The 23882-nt window shown below is 40.3% G+C and overlaps 1 protein-coding gene across 1 annotated transcript in view; it reads left to right on the top strand.

Moving 5' to 3' along the window:
* kcnh5b (potassium voltage-gated channel, subfamily H (eag-related), member 5b) overlaps positions 1-23882 on the top strand; it is a 93527-nt gene that overhangs the window by 49926 nt on the left and 19719 nt on the right. Inside the window, exons 9-12 of the mRNA XM_069717077.1 lie at positions 395-594; positions 4663-4722; positions 6302-6494; positions 19574-19770. Coding sequence (XP_069573178.1) covers positions 395-594; positions 4663-4722; positions 6302-6494; positions 19574-19770 — 650 coding nt within the window. The remainder of the gene's footprint in view (positions 1-394; positions 595-4662; positions 4723-6301; positions 6495-19573; positions 19771-23882) is intronic.

Raw genomic sequence — 23882 nt, 5'->3', positions numbered from 1 at the left:
TTGAGTAGTTTGTCGCCTGAACCAAACCTGCTTTGTGTTGCTGAAGAATTATTTTGCTCTGTGGATTGCAAAAGAAGTGATGGATGGAAAAGACTGGAGAAACTGACAGAACGGGACATCTCCTGTTCACGACATAAATTTGAATATTCTGTTGAAGAACCCATGGATGGCTCCATATTCTCCATTCTCTTGCTTTTTTGTGTTCAACTACCAGTTTTAAGATGTGTGTGTGTGTGTGTGTGTGTGTGTGTGTGTGTGTGTGTGTGTGTGTGTGTGTGTGTGTGTGTGTGTGTGTGTGTGTGTTATTAATAATTTCTTTCTTTAATGAACCATGAGACATAGAGCAATCCACGGTATCTACACTTCATCCCTTCCTCTCTGTCTTCCCGTCCAGCTCTGCTTTACGCCACCATCTTTGGAAACGTGACCACCATCTTCCAGCAGATGTACGCCAACACCAACCGCTACCATGAGATGCTCAACAACGTCAGGGACTTCCTGAAGCTCTACCAGGTCCCCAAGGGCCTGAGCGAACGCGTAATGGACTACATCGTCTCCACCTGGTCCATGTCCAAAGGCATCGACACGGAGAAGGTGAGACTCTTTTTAAAGTAATGTTTTGTTATTGCTGTGATGTGATTATCAATGCCTGGGCTGAAAAACTCAGACAACACGCAGCTTTTTGCTGTTCGCACTGATAACAAAGACATCAAGTTACATTAGAGGAAGCAAAATCTGGATGGTGACAGTTTTAGATGCAGCAGTCGAACGTACAACACCATATAAAAACACTATATTTGTTAAACTCATTTACCAAGACAGCCGTGTCCCAAAGACAAATAAGGAATCCTTAGACAAAACATTAAAACACGACAGAAGCATAAAGCAGAAAACATAAAACTAGCAGAGTGGCCCACTGTGATGTCTCTTACTGTTACAACCTCATTTTCTCAACACACGCTGAGAGGTGAACTTTTGACCCTCTGAACCGCACACACTGCTGAGGTGCACACTCGGTTTACATTTAAAAATGATATCATATCCAAATAATTGCAGAAATATCTCAGCGAGAATTCTAACTGCGGCGGCCCCGTCAGAGTCTGAATCTGCTGCCGTCTCTGCGCAGGAGCACAGCAACACGGGGGGCTGTAGACAGTACGAGTTCAAGACTATTTTTACTGAAAGCAGTTATTAAACTGTGAAAACTGTGTTGTATAACAAAGAAGCTTATTCTGCGATGGTGGTGGGAAAAAAGGAGATATGCGAGAGGTTCCACAGGACTGAGATGTAAATGAAAGTATGGCGACAAGAAAACTGTACAGACTAACTGAACAAGCCGGAAGAAACAAACCAATACAAAAATAACACTGTCCATATAGAGAAGATTAAATTAGATCAACAATAAATTAAGTCACTCGAAAAGCTCAGTTACTACTAAACTGACCACAAAACAATGATCAGAAATCTCAAATAATTGAAGCAGCAATCATTTTTGGCGACAGATTGTTCAAGTCTGTTTTTGCTAATTCGACGGCAGATAATCTGAGCACAAAGTGAGGCGCATGGTTCAAAGGGTTTGTACTTAACATCTGAATTTAATCACAGGTGTGTTTTAAGCGTTATATCAAATAAACCAGCGTCATCTCCATTTAGAAGCCAACTGTGTCTGCACCTTGATGGTTTGCTATGATAACGCTATATAAACCAAGTAGTAGAGAGGAGTTCTTCTCTGCAGAGGAAATAGATCTGCTCGTGTGCAGATTCACAATAATAATCTCTCACATGGTAATCTTATTCTTTTACATGATTATGCATTGCTGCGTGTCCCTGTGTGTGTGTGTGTGTGTAACAAAGCACAGTGTACGAGCATTGTGTAGGCACATATTACTCTCATAATAAAACATCCTTAGAATAACAGTAAAACACTGCATCATTGACTTAAGACCAGTTTGTTTGTTAGTCAATCATCCCTCTGCTGCTTCAAGATATCAGGGAACCAACAATGCTGCTGTCCACTCCTCATTTTAACACTTGTATAGGAGCTCAGAGGGGCTCAAGAACATTTGCTGTTTAAACAAAGTGAACGCTGCATGGATGACAACCGTGTCACTCTGAAACAAGTAAAGACACTTTGTGCTGTGCTTTGTGCCGGCTGTAAGATACAGTGTAAATATTGTTTTGGATGTTACCTCTGGAGAAACCTAATGAAAGCAGTTTCCTTTGCAGTTCAGAGTCAAGTTGTTCTTTGTTGACCTGGGAACTAACTGAGTGTCGACCTCACTGTGATGTCAGCCATCGGTTTGTGAAATGCTGCTTTAAAGCCTCCAGTCAGGCAGAAACGCCCCCAAACATGCCTCCCTTTGATACCTAATATCTCATTAATGATGTAATTATTTTCAGAAAGACAACCACAACACTGATCGGAAGGAGTTAATTAAGCTAATGACAGTGTAATGACTTGTGGAAAACATTTAATGACTTTGTACTTTATGGGAGAAGTTGATGCTTTTTGAATGGGAGTGGGGTTTTTTTTGGAGCCCGCCCCTAGTGGCCCTCAGTGGAATTACAATTTTAGGCACATTTGGTGACCAAGGACTACGTCCATTTTTATATCCGCTCTGTGGAACTGACCCATCAAAACATCCTGATCCTGGATGGCTACAAGGCAGCTTGTGATTTCTGTGAATTTTGTTATTTTCCCATTTATATTCCTCCTTTTTCATTTTAAATCACCCTTCTATCCTGATACCCCCAGTGTATGTAGAGGTAATTACAGAGTCTTGAGGAGTCTTGTGCCAGCCCACAGTATAAATACCTTGCAGTCAGAACTGGGGCCAATTAGTTTTTTTTTGTCACTTTGGGAGCTGTTATACTGTACACAGTCAGCTGTTTATGCGAGTGCACATCCAGAAAAGGCTAGAGGCTCCCTAAAGCATCTTGGTACCACTAATATCCTCCACTTTAAATGGAGCAAAGACAATTTTCAAAGACCATTGTGTTGTGTTTTCAAGTTGCAGGGGCTTTTATATGATTTATTGTCTTCCCCTAAGTCAATTTAGTTCAAATTGAACACGGCAGGATTAAAGGGGATCAGATAATATTTTGTTTTTGTTTTACCTCCCGTAAATTCTTCAGTTAATTAGACTGGATTTTAGAATTTGTGTAATGAGCTGGACAAAGCGATTACAATTCACATGAGATGTTTTTCTCACAGTTGTTTTCCAGAGGGAGTTAATGAATGTTAGAAAAACGAGCTCAATTTTCTAAACTTTAGTAACACACAAGCCATGAGCTGCAGTAAAGCTGCAACAGACAAACCTTCAGTTGGAAGTCGAATCTTTGAATGTCGCTGATGGCTTCTTTCTGCTGAAGTATTTTTGAGCAACAAACAGCCTTCTGGTGTCTCTGCAGCTGACCTCACTCTCCGACCCAACACCATCAGATTATGTGTGGTACACGCTGCCCTGGAGGACAATGAGATGGAAGCCAAACTTTTCAATCACTCAACACATTTGTAAAAGTCATGACAGCGAGAGGGCTCGAAAGAGAAACTCACCAGATCATCTCAGAAACTGCACGGCTCTCTCACTGGGCTCCTAAAAACTCGCCCATTGTTACTGTGTAGACTCAATGCAGTTCTCTTAACATGTGAGAGACTGAGTTGATGATTGGCTTTTTGGTCTGCGGTACCACAGACAGAGTTGATATAACCAACATTTTTCCTTGACAGGAACACGCTGCCTTTAGGATAAGTTTTAGTACCAAACTATGAATGACCTAAAAGTCCAACTTTCATCAGATATTTGTTGTCAGCCTAGTATCACGCCAAAGTGTGTAATACACCCGTCCGTCCACGAAAAGACATCTTGTCAGGGTTGCGTGTTAAAGTCCAGGAGGAAAGTTTGGGTGGTTGGATAGATCAAACCCAGCATCTTCAGCCAGGATACCAGGGTTTAAGTTTGTGAATAGTGATGTGGATTTCTTTAAAGGAGGGGTCTTTAACCTTTTTTTTTCTTTTTTTTCTTCCTTTGAGAGCTACTTTGATCAAATAAAAGTGTCCGAGAGCTACTCGTGTCGCCCCGAGTAGTTTTTATTTTCTCATAACCCTCACCATGAGGTTTTTCACACCATGTGGTGCAATGACGGTTGGAGATGCCAAGTCATCGCCATTGAAAATGCAACTGTTGCAAGTCACTCACTCCCACTATCCTCATTCATGTTTTAAGACACTACAAATTATTTAAAAAAGTAACACAGTTAAAACAGAAGTACTGAGTCGTTGCCGTGGAGATGTTACACTGTCTGTCTGGTTGCTTTCGTGATGCAGACCGAAGAACTGAAAGTAGTTACAAGTTTAAAATTAGCAATCTTTGCTCTGAGCTGGTCCAAAGGCGGTTGCAGCTGACAGTGAAGCATTGGGGATGAAATGACTGAAGCTCTGAGTCTCCAGATAAGGAGTGAGTTTCTGCTCCAATTAAAGGAGATTGTATATCTCTAGATATAAAGAATTGGAAAAAGTGTAAAGTGTAAAATATATCCTCATTATCTTCTAAAGACAACCCGTCTAAACCATCATCTTGCTGCTAATACACCTTCAAATCCTGTTTGCTGCAATGAATCCTCCGCGGGATTAATCCCTTTACGTCTCTCCCGGTATTTCAGGTCTTGTCCATCTGTCCCAAGGACATGCGGGCCGACATCTGCGTCCACCTCAACAGGAAGGTACGTATCCATTGTGTTTTTTATATTCTTGCATCAGTCCTGTCGCCACACTTAATCTGGTTCACCAAATAATAAATGAAACGACACTAATAGAGTGACTATTGTCTCAATTTTGGGCTCACAGTATGTTTAATATGATATATCTAATTATACATTAAGTCCCTGTGTGCAAAGTTTTAACTGTGATTACAGAAGTTTTCATTTGTTCTGCGACTGTACAGAATTTGGGTATGAAATGTCAAAATAAACTGTATAACTCTCATTATTCTTGCTTTTAATTATAGTTTTTAGTCCGTTTTAGTGGAAGCACTTTCTGTACCTACTCGCACAAAAAGAATAAAAATTGAGAGTGTGAGAAATGTCCTTATTGCCCTTGAGTGCAGTGACATTCTCCAAACATCTGAACCCACACTGAACTGTCTTCACGCAAACTGATTTTTAGCTTTAGTGGAGTGGACGGTTCATTTCGTGTTTCCTCCAACTGTGCAGAGTCCCAGCCCCCTCTGATGTTTTCATTACATAACTAAATGGAGCCTAAGTCTGCTCAGAGGCTTCCAGGCATCGCTCGACACATCCGATATTGGTTCCCAAACTTTGGCAGACTCAAAGTGCCAAACTGTTTCCATCAGAGGACACCTTCGGTTGTGTAATGACGGTCTCCGGTGACGACGACACACAAGTGACTAAACTTAGTCAGTTAGTTTTCAGCGTCTCACTCTAAATAATAACCCCGAACACCGTACAAGCTTTTTATTTATCAAATGCAGTGATTGTACAGGAGTGTGTGTTAATGACAAGAACTATGCCGCACAACCCTTAAACCAGAGCAAGAAAAGCTTGTGACAAAGTTGTAACAACACAGTAAAGATAGACGGCGACAACACTCTCAGGGTTTAGTTTCACAAATGATGTGGATTTTTTTTAAAACATCGATTTTTACACATTTTCACCAATATTTGATTAATTAGAAAATAATGCTTAATAGTAAAAAGTGAGAGCAAAATACAAATGTGTTGTTCATTAAGCACCTCAAAAGTAATTAAAAGACAAAAAAACAGTAAAAGTCAATCTGAACGTCACAGTTTTTAATTAAGTTTGGTGAAGTTTTGTAACCACAGAAAGATTTGCAATATTTTCTTAAATAATAAATCAAAAATTATCAGCAATGTGGCAATAAAATAATAAGTAAAAATTCTGATCCCACTAACAGAGTTTTTATCTTTTTTCTTATAAAATGAGACTCATTTATGATCTAAAATGCAAGCTCCAAAGAGACTCGCATCTCTCCTCGAGCGCTTCAGGACAGAAGGAAATGATGTAAAAACGCTTTGCTGCTCTGATGGATCATCTTTTTTAAGTTATGTTTTTATTTATTTTCTATATATTGTAACACATCAGAATATAGCTCACACAAACCCGAGCAATCATCATTACAGTGTAAAGTTCAAATAACGTGAACTTTAAAGTGTAAAATCTGAGTTCCTGTTCGTCAACAAACGTCTCCAACCTGTGCTGACTAATTCTAACACTGAGCTCCTGTTGCCGTAGCAACATAACAATCTGCCTCCGTCTCACTCAGGTGTTCAACGAACATCCGGCGTTCAGGTTAGCCAGCGACGGCTGCCTGCGCTCGCTGGCTGTGGAGTTTCAGACCACCCACTGCGCGCCGGGGGACCTGATCTTCCACGCCGGGGAGAGCGTCGACACCCTCTGCTTCGTGGTGTCGGGGTCACTGGAGGTCATCCAGGACGACGAGGTCATCGCCATCTTAGGTATGTGGCCAAGCAAGTGTTGGTGTAACATTGGGAATCAAATTTCCATAAACAATTTTTTTTTTTTTTTTAAATGGAGTTTCAGCACCTTGATTTATCCAGAATCTGTGCGTCTTCGAGCGCATGTGGATTTCTAGTCCAGTCGCACAAATGTGAGAATCAGCAACAATTTCTTAGTTTTACGTCTTAGTAAATAACGGTGGGATTTGGACAGTTGGTTGAACAAACGAGACATCTTTCGGCATCCCCTCCTGGATTTTTCTGACCTTCCCTCGACATTAAAATAATCAGCTGCAGCTGCAGTGGGGATTTAACGCCGTGTTTGAAGGTAGAAATTAAGCCTCTTTTGTTGACTGACTATTGTGCTGCATGAAGACATCCACAGTGGAAAAGTGAAGACTTCTAAGGAAGACAAAGAACAACAAAAAAAAAGGGGTCTGACTGGTGGAAAGATTTCTGTGTACGAGAGGTAAATACTCAACTCAAGTGATTATTATATTGGGAATAAAGTAATCGTAGCAAACCAGAATATGTAGTTTGTTTATCAGGTTACACACAAAAGAAGACAGGAAGAACATGTGAGACTTAAAATATGTGGGAGTAAAGAGGAGGTGAAACAAACCAAACACTCCCCAACATTTTTCAACTACAATTACTGCCTTATCCAATTGTCAAATTACAGTTGAACATTGAGTCCAAATGAACGTTTATACCAAATTTAAAGAAATTCCCTGGAGATATTCCTGAGATCTCGCGTTCAGGAGAAAAGGACGGATGTGAGGGCCCAGTGATATTGACCTTTGACCCACAAAATCAAGTCCCTTAATTGTGGAGTTCACGTGAACGCTTGAAGAGGCATTCCTGAGACAATCGCGTTCATGAGAATTGGAGATGGGAAAACATGGAAACACAATTCCTCCGGCTATTTCCTGCATGGAAGCATAAGAACTTCATTCAGTGGGATTTTTTGATAGTTTGATAGAAGATTGACCAGCCGACCGTTGAGTTTTCATGTTTTTATTTGGTATGAAAACCCAACATTTTGGTTGATGGTGATGCATCGATGCCAACCGGTCAGATAAATAAAAATAAAAAAAATCACTCAAACTTGAACAATAATTAGCATTTCTATGTTTAAACTTGATATTTGAAAATGTAAACGGTTGAACAAAAAGCTTGTTTGTAAGTGTGAGGGCAGTCACTTGAAAACCGGCATTGATTTGACGTCATTTGTGACTTTCAAGTGTTAAACACAAACAGAGTGTTATCTGCCGCCGTGCATATTGCTCTGTGCAGCCTGGCACTCTAATATGTATAAGGAGGAGGAGGAAGAGCGACGGGAGAGGAAGAATGAGAGGCTCACGGAGATAATGTCAGGGAAACTCCTTCTTACTGAGACAGGCACAGATAGTGCTGATGGCAAAAAAAAAAGAAAAGAAATGGCTGCAGCAGCCGGTGGAGCGCTTGTTCTCCCAGATGAGAGTTTACTGACGGCGAGTAACAAGAAGGAAAGATTATTAAAAAAAAAAAATTAAAATTTAAAAATTGAGTGCCCAGCAGATGGGTGTTTTTAACATCTTTTGGTGTAAGTAGAAGTTTTGATATCAGATTCTTTTTAATTGAATTTGCTAAAAGAATCCAGGATAACGATACTATCCCACTATCTGTTGAAAATAACAACAATATTCACAGTTTGGAGCAGTGTCACGTCATACCGGTGTAGATGATGCAGCAGATAGTGAGTGGGTGAGAGAGCAAGAGAGACCGATTCATGTTGTTATGCACAAAAGCTTAAGGTGATGTGTTATAGATATATTTACCACCTTGAGCGCTCCTGGTTTTGAGTCATAGGCTATTTTACTTATCTGTGTCTGTTTTTAATAAAAAATGTTCAGAAATGCCATGCTTCACTATAAATGGATATTTCTGCCCGCCACTTCGACTGCTTTAACTTTGCTGCTTTATTCTCGGATGTTATGAAGGAAGAACGGTGTCTATGATAAATTAGCGTAATGTTATGGACGACAGTGATCCCAGACCACAGAAACTGCAGCAGCTTTAACACCGAAATCACCAGCTGCAGATCCACTGCAACGGATGGGGAAAAGCAGCCGTAGTTTATGATGAACGAAATAAGAAATGCACAGGAAAGGAAGAAAAATTAACAACAAAACAGATAAGAATAAAAGAACGAGGAACTTTTCGTCTCTGCAGAGTCTTTATTTGTGTCGCCTCTCCACCTCCTTAACTTCATTATGACGACAGATGAGACGAGGCAGCAGTCGGAGGTTCATAAAAATCACATTAGATATTTGACGGATTGCTTCTTTTCACTGAGGACATTAATCAATAAACTGTCAGCTAGTTGTCATAAGCAGATGATTGTTGGGTTTTTTTCAACACACCTGCGGCCGTTTTATTTCCGACGTGGTTCCTTTGTGACATTTTGAATCCATCGGGGTCGGACCGGTTCAACAGGGAGAGAATCTGCTGCCGTAGCTCCCTAAACGTAGTTACAGGTAAAAGTGTGATTTTTAAACCTGGCAAATTATTTCACATGGAGTTTCTTTTCAAACCGACTCATCAAATTCATGTAGACAGAGCAATTATTTGGTTTTCTGGTGGCTTTAACTTTACTTCATGTTACTCAAAAAAAAGTTTTTGAACTTCTATTAAATATGTGAATATTAGAGAGCAGATCTTGTTTTGGATTTTAAACTGAACCTCAACTGAAAACAGAATCAGGTCTTTATTTCTAATTTCCCCCTTTTCTTTTTTTTTAATAAGTTTATATTTATATTATAAATAAATAATAAATGATTTTTTTTTTTTTTTTTTTTTTTCCTGATGTGCTCCTGTCTGTTGTGTTAGTTTGCTGTCAATGTCGAGTCAACACTCGCTCCATCTGTTTCATATTAAAAGCCTTCACCGCTGCTTCAGGGATCTGAATCGTGCGTCAGGTCTTCGTTTAACATCTGTCTGACACGTCAAGTTTCATTAACAGCAGCTTGACGGCAGCAAATATGTGTCGATGAGAACGAACGAACCAGTTGAGAAACTAGCATCGTCATGACTGAGTGCTGATCAAGGCATGAAGATGACAATGGTGTTGTGCTGATTGGATCACCGCTGTGTGAATGAAGATGATGCCGAGTTTAGATATAGTTTGAGAATTATCAGCGATCTCTTGATCCAACTTTGGACCTGACTGAAACATGTCGGCAGCTGTCAGATGAATTGCCATGAATCCTCCTGACTTTAATGATCAGCCGGCTTTTATATTAGCGCCACCTGCTGGTTGACATGTTTGATTCTGAATGAAATGTCTCCACAACTGTTGGGAGGATTGTCATCAAATTTAGTTCAGACCTTAGAATTATAATCACGTTGGTAATTTTCATTTCCCATCATAACACGAATATTTCTGTTGACTAATTACGGAACTTATCTATGTTTAGTAAATCAAACAACCAAAATTCACGTGATTTAAATGTGCGTCATCAAAACAAGATGCTATTTTCTTGCTTGATTCTGCTCACAAAAAGCATGAAAGGATTCAGTTGCGTCATTAAATAATTAAAATGTCCCTCAATCCCCCTGCGTCGCCTTAGTTTAAGTATCTTGTCACCTTTTTTTTTTTTTTTTTTTTTTTTAGGTCTGTTTATAGATTCAAACACACCACGAGTATTTTGGAGGTTTTGTTTGCAAATTTTAAAGATTTTGTTCCATAAAAATGCCTTGGAAGTCTGAATGATTCCAGCTGTATGTGAGGAGATAACAGGACAGTGAAAAATGACTGCGCCGAACAGCCTCTCTCCGTGTTGTCTACGACACGACTGCTTATTTATGTTAAACACTTGTATATTTCACAAGGGCTCCGTGTTGGGTAAAAAACTCAACTCTGTGATCTTAATTGGATCGCTTACAAGTTGTTGTCGAACCTTTTGTTGCATAGCAGCCAGGAAAAATGTTTGAGTCATTATCAACGATGATTACACCTGCAGGAGAACAAGGTAGCTGTCTGAGGGAAAGGAGGAAGGAGAAAAGAAGAGGAGGTCAGTGGAGATGGATGGAGAAAAGATAAGATGCTGGAAGGACTGAGAGGAGCTGTAATATAAGATAGAGGTTGAAGGAAAGCAAGACGAAATGTGTTTGTGCGTCTTCACATCAAAAGGAGGCTTTGCTCTGAAAATCACTTCCCTCTTTTAAGTTGTCCTCAGATGTGCCATCCTCAGCCAACTTCCTTTTTCTCGCCTGGTGAAAAAGAAAAGGAAGACGTGCCAGCACCATGTTAGGAAACACAAAGAGAACAAAGAGGGATAGTTAGGTACAACGAAAGAACGAGAAGGTATAGGACAACAGCAGGGTTTAGGAAAGTGGTGGCACTTTAAGAACGAGACAAATTGAATTCAGAGAAGAGAATGTTTTGAAAGGAAAGGGAGAAAGACGGTGATAGAAGGGAGAGGATAGAAAAAAGAGGAAGAGTAAAACATACTGTACATGAATGAAGAGTGGAGAGGATGGAGGCAGATGGAGAGGTAAGAGAGTTGTTGATGTTTTAACAGAAACTAGAGAAAGTGGAGACCAACTTACAAGTGATGAAGACAAGGAAAGGATGAAGGAACAGAGGTTTAGGAAGAGGTTGAAAAGAAAGGACAGAGGAGATGTAAAGGATGAAGGAATGAAGGAGACACAAGGAAATGTTTGAGGGGCGGGGGTCTTGGAAGGGATTGAGAGAACGGGAGAGAGAATGGAAGGTAGGGACAATTAAGTAAAGTGGAAGGAGCGGAGGAGAATGGAGGGCAGAAGAGGAAGAGGAGGAAGAGGGGGGAGCGAGTGTGTGTTGGCTGTGTTTTTAAAGCCGGTGATTTCCCCAGGCTGAGCAGAGAGGCTGCTCCTCGAGGCTGTAACACGCGCTGCTCTCATTAGAGGTCACGGGCACCGGGTGGACACAAACACATAAACAGAAACACACACTCTCGAGCAGCAAAGTCACACATAAGAGTATGTATTTTTATAGAGACTTTTTAATGTGCGGGCTGTGAAAATGAGTTTTATTTTGGGGGGGATAATAAAATATCTAAATGCTCCAAACACAAGTGAGAATGAGGAAACACACACACACACACACACACACACACACACACACACACACACACACACACACACACACACACACACACACACACACACACACCAGCACACATACAGGAAACAAACTCATTTATATATTTTTTCGCAAAGTCCTGCAAATTTACTGACAAACCTTACTTTACAAATTGTATCCCAATTATTTAGAAAAGCTGCTGCAAAATGAAGCTTTTTTTTTTTTTTTTTTTTTTTTTTATTGCAACAGTTTAAAAAAAACTTCTTTTTTTTTAAATCCCCTGACACGAAGCAATTGATATCTGGAAGGAAAAATGTTGGCTGGCAGCTCAGTTTTTGAGGCTGGGCTGTAGGCCAAAGAATTAATTTTTTTTTTTTTTTTTTTAACATAGTTTGAAACTCAATTTTTGCGTTATTTCTTACTTCATCCGTCCTCAGCAGATACAGCAAACATTCACTGATGGAGGATGCAGTTATGTGTAAATCCTTGTTCACTGTGATTATTGACAGTTTTGTTAAGTTGATTAGCTAGTTAGCTACTTCATTAACCGCTGCACCAGGAATTGCCAACTAAAAACAGAGTAGATAATCATCATCATGGATGTACTGTCTCGTAGCACGGCTTTACCGAAATGAAGTAGCAGAATATAAATGCGCTAAAATGATAGCTTACTCCATTTTTTATTTTGTTTCAATAGATTGCTATTTGTAGATGATGCGAATGGTCCAACTCGGATTCAGGTTAAGATAAAAACTTCACACAGAAGGTGAATTACTTTAAACTTTCCATTTTTAGCCCTACTAGTAGTACAGCTGTAAGAATGGCGAAATCCTTGTTTTAATTCCTGCATTTGTGTGGGCAGTTTAATATTTGTAAAACCCCCCAAAAAAAGACAGCTAAAAAAGTACTCCAAAGCAGCTGCACTGCTTTGTTACATTTCAAATATCCACGTCTATATCCTGTGCTACAATATGTTGGACCGTTATACCCATCAATCAAAGCAATTGCAAAGTCTGAAAAACATATTGAGAAAATATAAATCCAATCACTTTCAAATCTAGTAGTTTGGTTTCTCACGAAGTTTAATATTTTGTTAAAAGTATGCTTTTACCTCAATGTTCCACACACCGTCGCCTGCTTGTATCAAAACTTGGATTAATTGTCGGTCTTTAAATAGACGCGCACACGTCATCATCCCTTTCGCCTTTATTATCGAGAGGATTTTTCTTCTCCTGTCACTCAGAAAATTCAATCAGCCCCTTCTTCCTTTTTTGTTTTGTTTCGCCAATACGACGAGCTGATTAATTTTTGTAATCCATTATTCATGCTCGGTTATGAGGAGGGGATTTAGGTCTGGACTTCTGTTCACACAGCAATATGTTCTGGCCCAGAGAGCAATAGCAGTGGGCACGAGGGGAGATGATCATCCAACCACATATGAGTCTGGCTGCATCACAAGATCCAGTAATAAGAATCCGTGCAGGGCTGTTTTGATGTGGAAAAGATTAGAAGAGGAATACATTAAGAGTGCAGGTTAAAACGACTCTGATGAAAGGCAACCTGCCGCGGTAGCTTCTTGTAAAATGTCTTAATGCGGAGCTGCTTTTAATGACTGATGTGACATAATGTCCTTGTAAAAGTACTGACATTTAATACTTTACTCCCGAAATGCATACATCTACATCTACTTGTTGTCCCGTAAACACATCCTGGTTTTGCACCACCTGTTCATGAATCCTCCCCTTTTTGTTCTCCAAGTGAGGAAATAAACTGTCTGTTTGAACCGCTCCTGTTTGCCCCGTTAGCGACGTAATGCAGTAACTTTGATACAAACTCAGCACTTCCTGTATCTGTTTAAAAGTAAAAGCCCTCTAGCATTTAAAAAGCCCTTCATTTCTAGGCTTTTATTGTGAAACATGTGCAGAAACGTGTTGTTTGTAGCTGAAATCGGCAAATTTTGCATTTTCACGTGAAACTTGAGCAAAGAAGAGCACGTCAAGTTGTGTGCCAAACTTTGGAAATCGACAAAAGAGACCCTTGAAATGCTTCAGAAAGTCTACAGCAGTGAAGCAATGAGCTGTGAGGTTCTGAAGCATCTTGGGGAAAACATTCAACGTAAGTGACCTGAACTGTGGCGCAATGGCATGTTGAGTTCATAGCAAAGACGCGCAAGTTTCTTGTCCCCAGCCACTTAATCGTCGCTCTTCATCACCTCGATTTGGCTCCCTGTGACTTCTTTTGGTCCCTCACACAAAATTCGATGTTTCTTCGCTCAAGTTTCAGCTTCCTCCTGCTCTGTGCTCATCATAAACTTGTTGCCGTAGGAACAGTGGTAACACAACTTGACCGTGCGCTTGTGTGTGCGCTGCTACTTAGACAGATATCACTACGCCAGTGGTTTGAATGCACAGTCCTTAATTTCTTACTAAATCGGTATTCACCAATAAAACTTTTGAATGATTCATTGGATGATTATAACAATGTGTAGCTGGGTTGTTGGGAAAAAAAACCGACAGTAAAGTGTTCCATTTTTGGCTTTTTTTTTTTGTGGCTTGGTACTTTGATTCTAATATGTGCGTAAAACAAACCGCTACTGATGCGTTAACACATGACTTTCACAAAATAAAACTTTACAAAACCAACTGCCTTTGCAATCTAAAGCTCGTATAAATACTTCCCTCGGGTCGTGAAGACTCGACACAGCAGCTTTCCGGAATTGATGCATCAATTATTATAATTAACGGTCTCATTAGCATAAGTGGTTCTGATTGATTTCATGCTGGTCATGTTGGGACTTTTAGGCAGATCGAGTTCCCCTCATTGGGAACAGAAGGAGCTTCATTTAACTTCTTTCTTCATTTTTTTTTCTGCAGTGGATGTCTCAAGTTGAGATTGTTAATCATTCATTAATTCATGTCTGAAAAGGGGAAAAAATTAGAACAGTGTTGCATCGTAACTGTTTATCTGTGGCAGAACCAGTATTTGTCTAAAAGTCTGGGAGTACTACAATTAGAAGAAAGGGTGCTTCTAGTAGCAGTACTTCTAACACTGTAAGTGCTGTTAATGCTGCTGTTGGGAGGATATCACTGTCACAGCAGCTGTATAACCGTCTCCACCTCCTCGGCTCAGGATAATGGCCTGACAGAGGTTACAGCAGCATCAGCACACCAGCTGTAAGCAGCCTGAAATGCCTCTTACTGGACCCTCGCCTGGCGAGCTGGACTGCGAGATAAAGCAATATGGAGGACACGCACCCACCCACGGGCAATTTCGTTTTCTGCTGATGGGGGGATAGCGGCGAAGGAAGCGGTCAGTGTCATCCACACACTTGTCAGGACGTTAACTGTGAGCTAATCTCCAGTGTGATTCATTCAGAAACCTGTAAGATTATATGAGTAAACAGCGCTGGATAACACTGCATTTGTCTTAAAATGTGGAGTCTGTGATTCTGGAGAAAAACTGCTGATATTTGAAGACACCCATCTGAATATGAAAAAGGTTATATGTAGAATTTGATATTCACTCCGTTGCTTTGCATCTTCGAACTGTGAAGGAATGTTTTCTTTCCGTGTCCAGATGGGCTCCGTTCATTCGGTAATAGATCAGACCCCGCCCCTTTCTGGGGGAAAGCAAGTGACCTTTTGCCATAGGCTTTAAGTTAAAGTAGCGGTACAAAACCAAACTTCTGGAAAACCACCACTGTTTAATTAGTTGGTAGATGATCCAAAGATATCGTGTCAAGTAAATATATGTCCACTCTGCCTTCAGTCCCTCAGCCGGTATCAAACTGGTGCTATAACCCCCCTCCAGTGGTCAGAGGTGTCCTACGTGGATATCAATTTTACCATACTGAATCTCCAGGTGAGCAAATTACCTGCAAAATATTTTACTTTTCAGTCCTGCTCTATAATTGGATCCTCCATAACAACAGCACTAAACCCTGTGGATAGTTCTATAATCACTGAGCATGGAATCGACCTGAATGGAGTCTTGTTTTGAAGTTATGGGAAAAATGTTCTGTCTCTGCAGTCAGTTTGCGATCGACATACTTCTGATTTGTTGTGGTGGTTGCCTTTTAAAATCAAAACAGTTCAGTCTTAATTGAAAAAGTTCTTCAATACTTATATTGAAGAACTTTGAATTAAAGTTTGACAGTGTTGACCACTGTTGGGAGGTTTTAACTCCCGAGTTTACCTTTATTTTGTAGTACTTTTCAGCTTTATTTTGCCATTTAAAACGTATTCGAAAAGTAATCAAAAGTAAAAAGGTACATCACTTTGAAGTGATTAAAATAGTTACATATTACATTTTTACAAAGGTAACTAGTAATCTTATCTCATTACACTTGAAAAATAAAATCTTAAACAGAGATTGCAAGCAGACAGAAGCAACAACCGACTCGGCAAATACACTCGGGTTAAATAGAAACACTTAAAACACATAAACCTGAAAAATACTCGACTCACAGAAGGACCTTTTTGTACCACGCATACTGTGTGTAACAGTGGGCATCAAACACTTGAGTCACAATATTAAGAGCGATGTCCTCGGTTGAGTGATCAGTAGCATTACACTGCCCCGGCGATCGGGGTCACGGCACCAAACTACCCATCACCATCCGTCGCCACCCGCCCAATCATAACAGTCCCCGCTGTGATTTTTTTTAACCCTGTTGTAAGTGTCATGCTCTGCGCTCTCTTCCCAAACATCACCCCCTCCACCCGACGCCGCGGCCACATCCAGACAGCTAATTGGCGAGAAGCTGCGGCTCTCCGGGGAGCTCATTCCAGATTCCTGCTGCCTGAGCCTCTGTTGGATGTTCAGAGGGGAAAAGGCCCTCCAGGGTGCAAAGGAGGGTTTGTCAAGATGAGATCCACTCACTCACTCACACTCTCTGTCGGCATGTTGGAAGCGGTGCATGTCCATTAGTCAGGGTGTTGTGACAGCTGGTGGACAGTATGGACTGCTTTTCATCGCGTCTTATCGGGGTCAGCTGTCAGAAAAATGCTGAACTGACACTCGCCGCAGGTTTGACACAGATTTCAGTCTCGTTTAGTGTCGATTTTTACTTTTTTTTTGTGTGTGTGCTTGTGACAGCCTGAATGCACCTGGATCTCTTCGGAAGAGTAGACGCACCCATATATTTCATTTTCTGCCTATTAACAAAGTTCTATTTTTATCTTTGCTGTTGTTAAAGCCTTTTCGGAGTCAACCAACTTCGAATTAATCAATTTAATTTAAAAAAAAAAAGTTATATTCTCAGATTAGATTTTTTTTTCAATAACACTAACTGTTTTTGATGACATAAGGCCCATCTGATGTTGTTTGTAATTATGACTCTTCATCGTCCTATTACCATCCAAACAACCATGGCGTTGCCCAGGAGACGCTCACAAGTGTAAACATGTATTCATCTGCTGTGGGTGATTAGCATGGGGAATTTATGCTGGCACTTGATAAATCGAGTGTCCAGGTGGCTGCTGGACAGCATCAAGAGTTTAGTCAAGTTTGAGGTTCTCCCCCCACCCCTCCAAGAAAATAACAACTTTTGTATGTAAAATAATTTTAAAGACACTTTTAAACTTCATTCTACATGAACATGACAGCATATTGACCACCAATGTCTCCCACAAAAAAAAAAGTGGGCTGTGATGTCATCCCACACAAATTGGTTAAGAATGATGTCTAATCTTTAAAGAATATGTCGAATCATAAATAACTGGGAGTGGCAGAATATCCGTATGACGGCTACATTAATATTACATCATAATGGCAGTACAATATTAAATGCATACACATTTTCACATGACATAATTTACATAGATCCTTTCATTTCTGTCCCATACTTACACAGACATGCAATCAGGCAAAAAAAAAAAAAAAAAAAATCTTAATTTGAGATGCAGTCAGTTTATAAATCATAAGTTATTACACTCATAAAATGGAAAAATAACGAGAATGAACATCTTGTGGATGTGAGATGGTTCTAAATATTTCAAAAACAATTTATACCACAAGCAGAGAAAACCATCGAGGATAAACCCACCGAAGAACGACAAATAAAATGTTCAGACTGAATTGAACAGAACTCATAATATTGCAGCAAACACTGTTTGATTGACTGGAAGAAACTGTACCAACAAGATATAATGTGACATGCCTGTTGGATTTTGCAAGTTCAGAAGGAAAGATTTTTGTGCTTCTTCATCTTTCTTTCCTTGCAGCTGACTGATCCACTCGGTGGACAATCTTTCTCCAAAGGCAGTTTTGTCTTAATTTGCATGGCACCGCATGTGTTTTGGTCCTCAGTTTTAACACCATTATATGTGTTTGAATTAGATTTTGAATATATGTTTTGAATTACAGCTTGTTTCCATCACTGATTAACAGTCGAGGGTAAAAAGAGAGTTAACGTTTTAAAAAGTATTTTTCCTTTTTCTCTGCAATGGTTTTTCTCCCTTTCATTCTGCTTGGATAATGTCAGATCTGAAATAACTAACTGGACCGGTGTGCACGGTGAAACCAGCAGCTCTGGTTGCTAAGGATTTAGTCAGGTGAAACTGTTGCTAAGGAAAGAAAAGTGCAAATGTCAGAGAGGAGGTGTCTCATGCTGAGATGCAGATGGTTTATATTTAATGTTTTATTGCCGGTGTAGGTGCGCATAGCTAATCACTATCACCCTTGCGATGCATTAAGGCCACTTTCCGTGCTTCCTTTTAATATTGTATCATTAAGATGATAATAGTGGCTGTCACTTAACTTCCATCTGATTCACTTCAAACAGCCTCCCATGTAAGCTCACACTCAAGTACGAGCGAGATATACGGCAGAAGTGATGACGTCTGTGCTGCTCCATGACAGACATTTTCCTTTTTTTTTTTTTTTTTTTTTTTCAGGTATCTCCAGCACTTCCCACTTCTTCTCTAAATTAGTACATGTCTGCTGTTCTATCTTGACTTTCATTGTATGATGATAGTTTGGTCTTTAAGGAGCTAGATGAGAATCACCCTGTTATAAATGTATGCCTTTATAAAGATATTATTGAAAACCACTTCCCAGGTAGCCATAGATGCAAAGATTGGTTCTTCAACACATTAAATAACTCTTTAATCCAAGACATTTCTCTAAGGTTGACTTGATATACTTGTATGATGTCTCATATCGGATCGTAGAAGCCAAATGTGTGTTGAGGCCTCAGTATTTTACATTTACATGCTAATTTTAACCGAACAGCACCTGAACACCATTTTTCAGGGGAATCAGGAGGGATTTTTGTTTGTAACAGACAATCCAGCATTTGCACACATTAAGGCCCATGGTGAAATCTCCAATGGTCCCAAAAACACATGTAACTCAGGTGCTGATGTTTAAAAAAGTGACATAACTTGGAGTACTTACTCATGAAAGTTCCTGCTTCCTCCTGGTCTGTGCACGTCACTTTGCTGCGCTCTGTTTGCGCACAACTGCAGCAGTTGCTGAACTTTTTGATCGTACCTCGTAGAAAACTGCCAATTTTGAAGGGCTGCAATTAAAGATTTGCAGTTTCTATTAATCTGCCACTTGATTTCTTGTCTAACGTGGACATTTTTTTTTTAGAAAACGTCTATTACATTTTTAACTTCTTGTCTTGACCGACCAACTGACCAGAATCCGAAGATATTCAGTTCACTATTGCGTAAGACAAAGAAAAGCAGCAAATCCTCACGGTGAACTGGTAATGATCAGCATTTATATTGGAAACAAAGATTAATTGTTATAATCAGTGAAGGGGTAATGGTTGGACAATTGTTATTCTGGTGTGGCGCTGCGGTAAGAACCTTACAATTCGTCCTAGATTTGAGTCCTTTCCCCTGTTAGTTTGACTTTAGGTGACAAGTTTATCAAACAAATGATGTACCAATAATCATTGATCATCGATAAAACACTTTTCTCTGCTCGATCAAACTCTTAATCTGCCGTGTTGTGTCCTCAGGTAAAGGTGATGTGTTCGGAGACGTCTTCTGGAAAGAAACCACCCTTGCACATGCGTGCGCTAACGTTCGGGCGCTCACGTACTGCGACCTCCACGTCATCAAGAGGGAAGCCTTGCTCAAAGTTTTGGAGTTTTACACCGCCTTCGCCAACTCCTTCTCCCGCAACCTCTTCCTCACCTGCAACCTGCGCAAGCGGGTAAGAAATCCGCCTATTTCAACACGGTACAGACGCACAAATACACAGACGGAGGGATATTAAGCACTCCACTGTAGAGTCAGAACATTATCTGGTGACCTTTTCTGTTTGGGAAGAATTTATTTGGTTCTGAACATTTTAGTCTGCTTTTATAGTTGTTTCTTTTTCTTTCCTGTGTTACGTTACCCGGCTGCTGTACCTTGCTAATTTGTCAGCCCCCGTGGCCTCTAGACGTCGTCCATGTTGCCGTTGCCTAGCAACGGTGTTCTTGTGACTTTACCACTTGAACGCCAAGCATCGGCACGACCTTCCATGGCGTAAACAGTTCCATCTGAATGCAGCTAATTAATCTCTCGGAAAGTTGTCACTGGATTCTGGATTTTATGCTTCGACTTGGATGTTGCTTATTCAAAGGTACCTCGACATCTTTAGTTGGTTTCTTTTTCTTCAACTTCTATCTGCAGTTTTGTAGTTTTTGACTTTTTATCAGAATATTTTCAGCCACGGTGTTTGTGCAAAGTTTTAGCTGGAGTTTCAATGAAGAAGAAGCGTGTTATTCAACTTGTTAAGGAATGTTTTTTACAGTTCTACACCTTTATGAGAACAGTGTATTTTAAAAGTGCAGGCCTGAGCACACAAACCATAATCACTTGCACGCACACACACACACACACACACACACACACACACACACACACACACACACACACACACACACACACACACACACACACACACACACACACACACACAGGCTGACTCTCTGACCATTATTTCCTCCTTCACGCGTCCTGTCGTCTGCTTTCTTCTCACAACGAGCCTGTTGTTGTTTACTCGTTGTTTTTCATACTTCATATTCTTCAGTGCAATAGGTCTTTCTCTCAGCGTGCCTCCAACACAATAAATTATACATATTAAACCGGCAGCCTCATTATGTCCCGCGCCCTTTTGCCGGTTCTGACTGACGTCCTCGCAGGCAGTCTCGACTCACAGCAGCAGTTTTTCCTTCACTGCGGTTTGTTTATGTGCGTCCCTTGAGTACATAGTTAATAGATTATAATTTATTGATGGCCTTATGATGTCTTTTATCTACCAAACCTGCAACAAGGTCCATGTGTGTGACCGCATGCACATATATTCTGTACACGGACACAATAAAACTGTTATTTAGAATTTCTAATTTAACTTCATACCTTCCTCCTAATGCTTTTTTACTTTGACTTATTTTCCCAGCTGTACTGTAGATTTTAATTATGTGTGTATCTGCTGTTTGTTTTCATGGATTTGCAACTTGTCAAATTCACAACCAGAGAATATCATTTCTCAGATATTTGTGTTTTCTCTCAGACCTGTGGTGCACTGATTCTGCATCGGTTTGATTCTGGCTCCAACGCTTAAATAAGAGCAGATATTCATTTGAAATAAAAACTCGTGTACACTGAATATATTGATCACCCTCAATTAAAGTAAATTATCTTAATGTAGGCTGCAGATATTTTGTCCACATTGCTGCGTATCGATCCAGCCTTTTACCTACGGTGCTCTCCATGTGCACACAGCTTTAGTCTGGCTTCGAGCTCCATACACACGCGTGCGTAGCTCTTTTATGGGAAGTGATTGGGCCCCTACAATAAACTCGTTTTTGCATTAAGTATATAAATTTTGGCTTCATTGCTGCTGCTCCAGAGCTGGTTGAGGCTGAAGCCTGTTTTTTCATTGCTTAACATGAGATTTGACTGACAGGCTTCATCAGTAAAGCTTTGGGTTCAGTTAAAGGACTGACTTTCGGAAAGAGAACATGTTGATTAGAAAAAAGACAGGATGCTGTTTTTTTCCCCAGTGAATCGTTAAAATGAGTTGCAAAGTGACACTGCCATTACAGTGAGATAATGATTCTTGTTTTAAACGCAATCTCCCGTCTTCATGTGTCGGCATTTTTACCAGCTTCATTCACGAACATGTCTTTAAACGAGTTCAGCTGCACGAGGAACAAGTGAACTAATTTCATATCTTTGTGCAGACACTTTCTTTGACTGCGGAAATGAGAAAGAGGGACACTTCTTTTTTTCTTTTTCTTTTTTTTTTTGCAGTGTGCAGCAGTAATCGGACCCAGCGGTCCACACATGTAAACACAGCACAGAAATAACAGTGTGGGCGGAGCTCCCTCTCCTCGGTTAGCTCGTCTGTTCCCGGTGTGCATGGCAGCTGCTCGGGCGCCATCACGAAGAAGATAAAGAACTTGTAGACGGGGCCTGTGGGACACTGAGAAGAGACCAGAATGCGTGTCAGCCCTAACTCGTCCTGTCACTCATGCAGTACTAGACGGCGACCAATCTGCTCCCCTGAAGCACTTTCCTCTCTCTCTCTCTCTCTCTCTCTCTCTCTCTCTCTCTCTCTCTTCCTTATGATTCTCTTCCGCTGTCTTACTGTGGGTATAATTTTGTCTCTTCATTTTGTTCGGACTCCATTTCTTTCCTGCTCTTTGGCAGTTAGTATTCATATCTTCTTTAAAACTGCGTGTTGGACGGTAATCATCAGATTAGTTTCTGATGGATTCTCACAGCCCCGTCAGGTGGGCTCAAGTGGCTCTTTGTCATTGTAGATAAATGGGGATGGCTGAAATGATTTGCACAAACAGAGAAGAGCCACTCAGGTAAATTATACCTCCATGGAGGATAAAATGATCAGTTGTTGTTGAAACTGTTTGAGGGGTTTAAAATTTATTACAGCACAAACTGCGTCCGAGAGAACAAGAATTACAGCCTCCGCCAACCAGTAGAGTTGCATTTTTATGTTCATGTTTGTCCAGAGTCGAGGATCCTGAGATACTGTTCATGAGCATAGACTTGTAGTGAGGTCACAGTGACCTTCGGCCACCAAAATCGACTCAGTTCATTTTCGGAACCAAGTGAACATTTGTGCCAATTTTGAAGAAATTCCCTCGAAGCGGTCCTGAGACAACACGTTGAGATTGGGACAGATGGGAGGTCACAATGACCTTTGACCTGCAACAGTGTTCTATTTCCTTCTTGAGTCCAAGTGAACGTTTGGCAAATTTAAAGAAATTCCCTCAAGGCATTCCTGAGATATTGCGTTCATAAGTCTGGGATTATAACGGTGAATTGACACCTTTTTAAAACTTTGAATGAAAACTAAACCATTTTGGTGAAATGTTCTATATTTTTTATTTACATTTTAGGTATTACTTTGTCCTCCAGTTGTGGGATAGTGTATTTAACTACTAACACACATTTTACTCAGACCGTCAGGTTTGTATACAGAACTCTTTTCCACTCAACTGAAGTTTTGATATTTTCTTCATTTATTTATTTATTTTCCCAAGCTGCTGAGTTTTTCTAGTAATTCCTTCCCATCCCTCCAACAGACATCACAAAAGGTCAGACAAATGCTGCTTGGTCCAAACTGGACTTTATAATTAATAAATAAATGAAAGGGCAAACATTTTTCAAACTGACACACACACACACACACTCCTAAAAATATGAACCTATAATGCAGTATAATTTGTATGTGTTTTTATTTGTTTGTACCAGTTCAGCTGGGTTTTTTTTACATTTAAGCAGACAATGAATAACCACTGGAATGACTTCACAGGATAAATTATCTAATATACATGTTAATGAACCTCTCTTTCAAAATAAAAGTCATCAATGGTGGAGAGGAGCAGCACAATGTAGAACAACACAATGCATTTAATGACATTTGTACCTACCAACGGTTTGTTTACATGTGTAAGTAGTGCAGCGCAAGCGCTCACAGCCTCGTTCCTGTCTGTGTTTTCCTTCTAAATTCCACTCATGGATGTAATTGGAAAGTGTAGCAGGGGGAAACGTTTGTTTCTGTCACCAGTCACTTCCAGACTCTCAGCCAGCAGCTCAATACCGCTGAGTGATTTACGGCCAAGTCTGCAGTCTAACTCTCAAAGGAAGCCTTAAGATGCAAAAAAGAAGGCTGCCAAGCGAAGCCGGAGGAACATATTCTGCTCATAATAAACATTTGGTGGTATTTTTAGGTGCTCGACTCTTTGAAGTTACTGCAAATTTAGAGTTTTTGATGATAGGCTCTGCTGTCCAGATATTTTGAGCTGTTTG

Source organism: Brachyistius frenatus, unplaced genomic scaffold (assembly GCF_029030835.1).
Source record: "Brachyistius frenatus isolate BFR_SWC_R1_liver_20210118 unplaced genomic scaffold, ASM2903083v1 Contig_168, whole genome shotgun sequence".
Classification (NCBI taxonomy): domain Eukaryota; kingdom Metazoa; phylum Chordata; class Actinopteri; family Embiotocidae; genus Brachyistius; species Brachyistius frenatus.
This window is presented reverse-complemented; position numbering and strand designations above follow the sequence as displayed.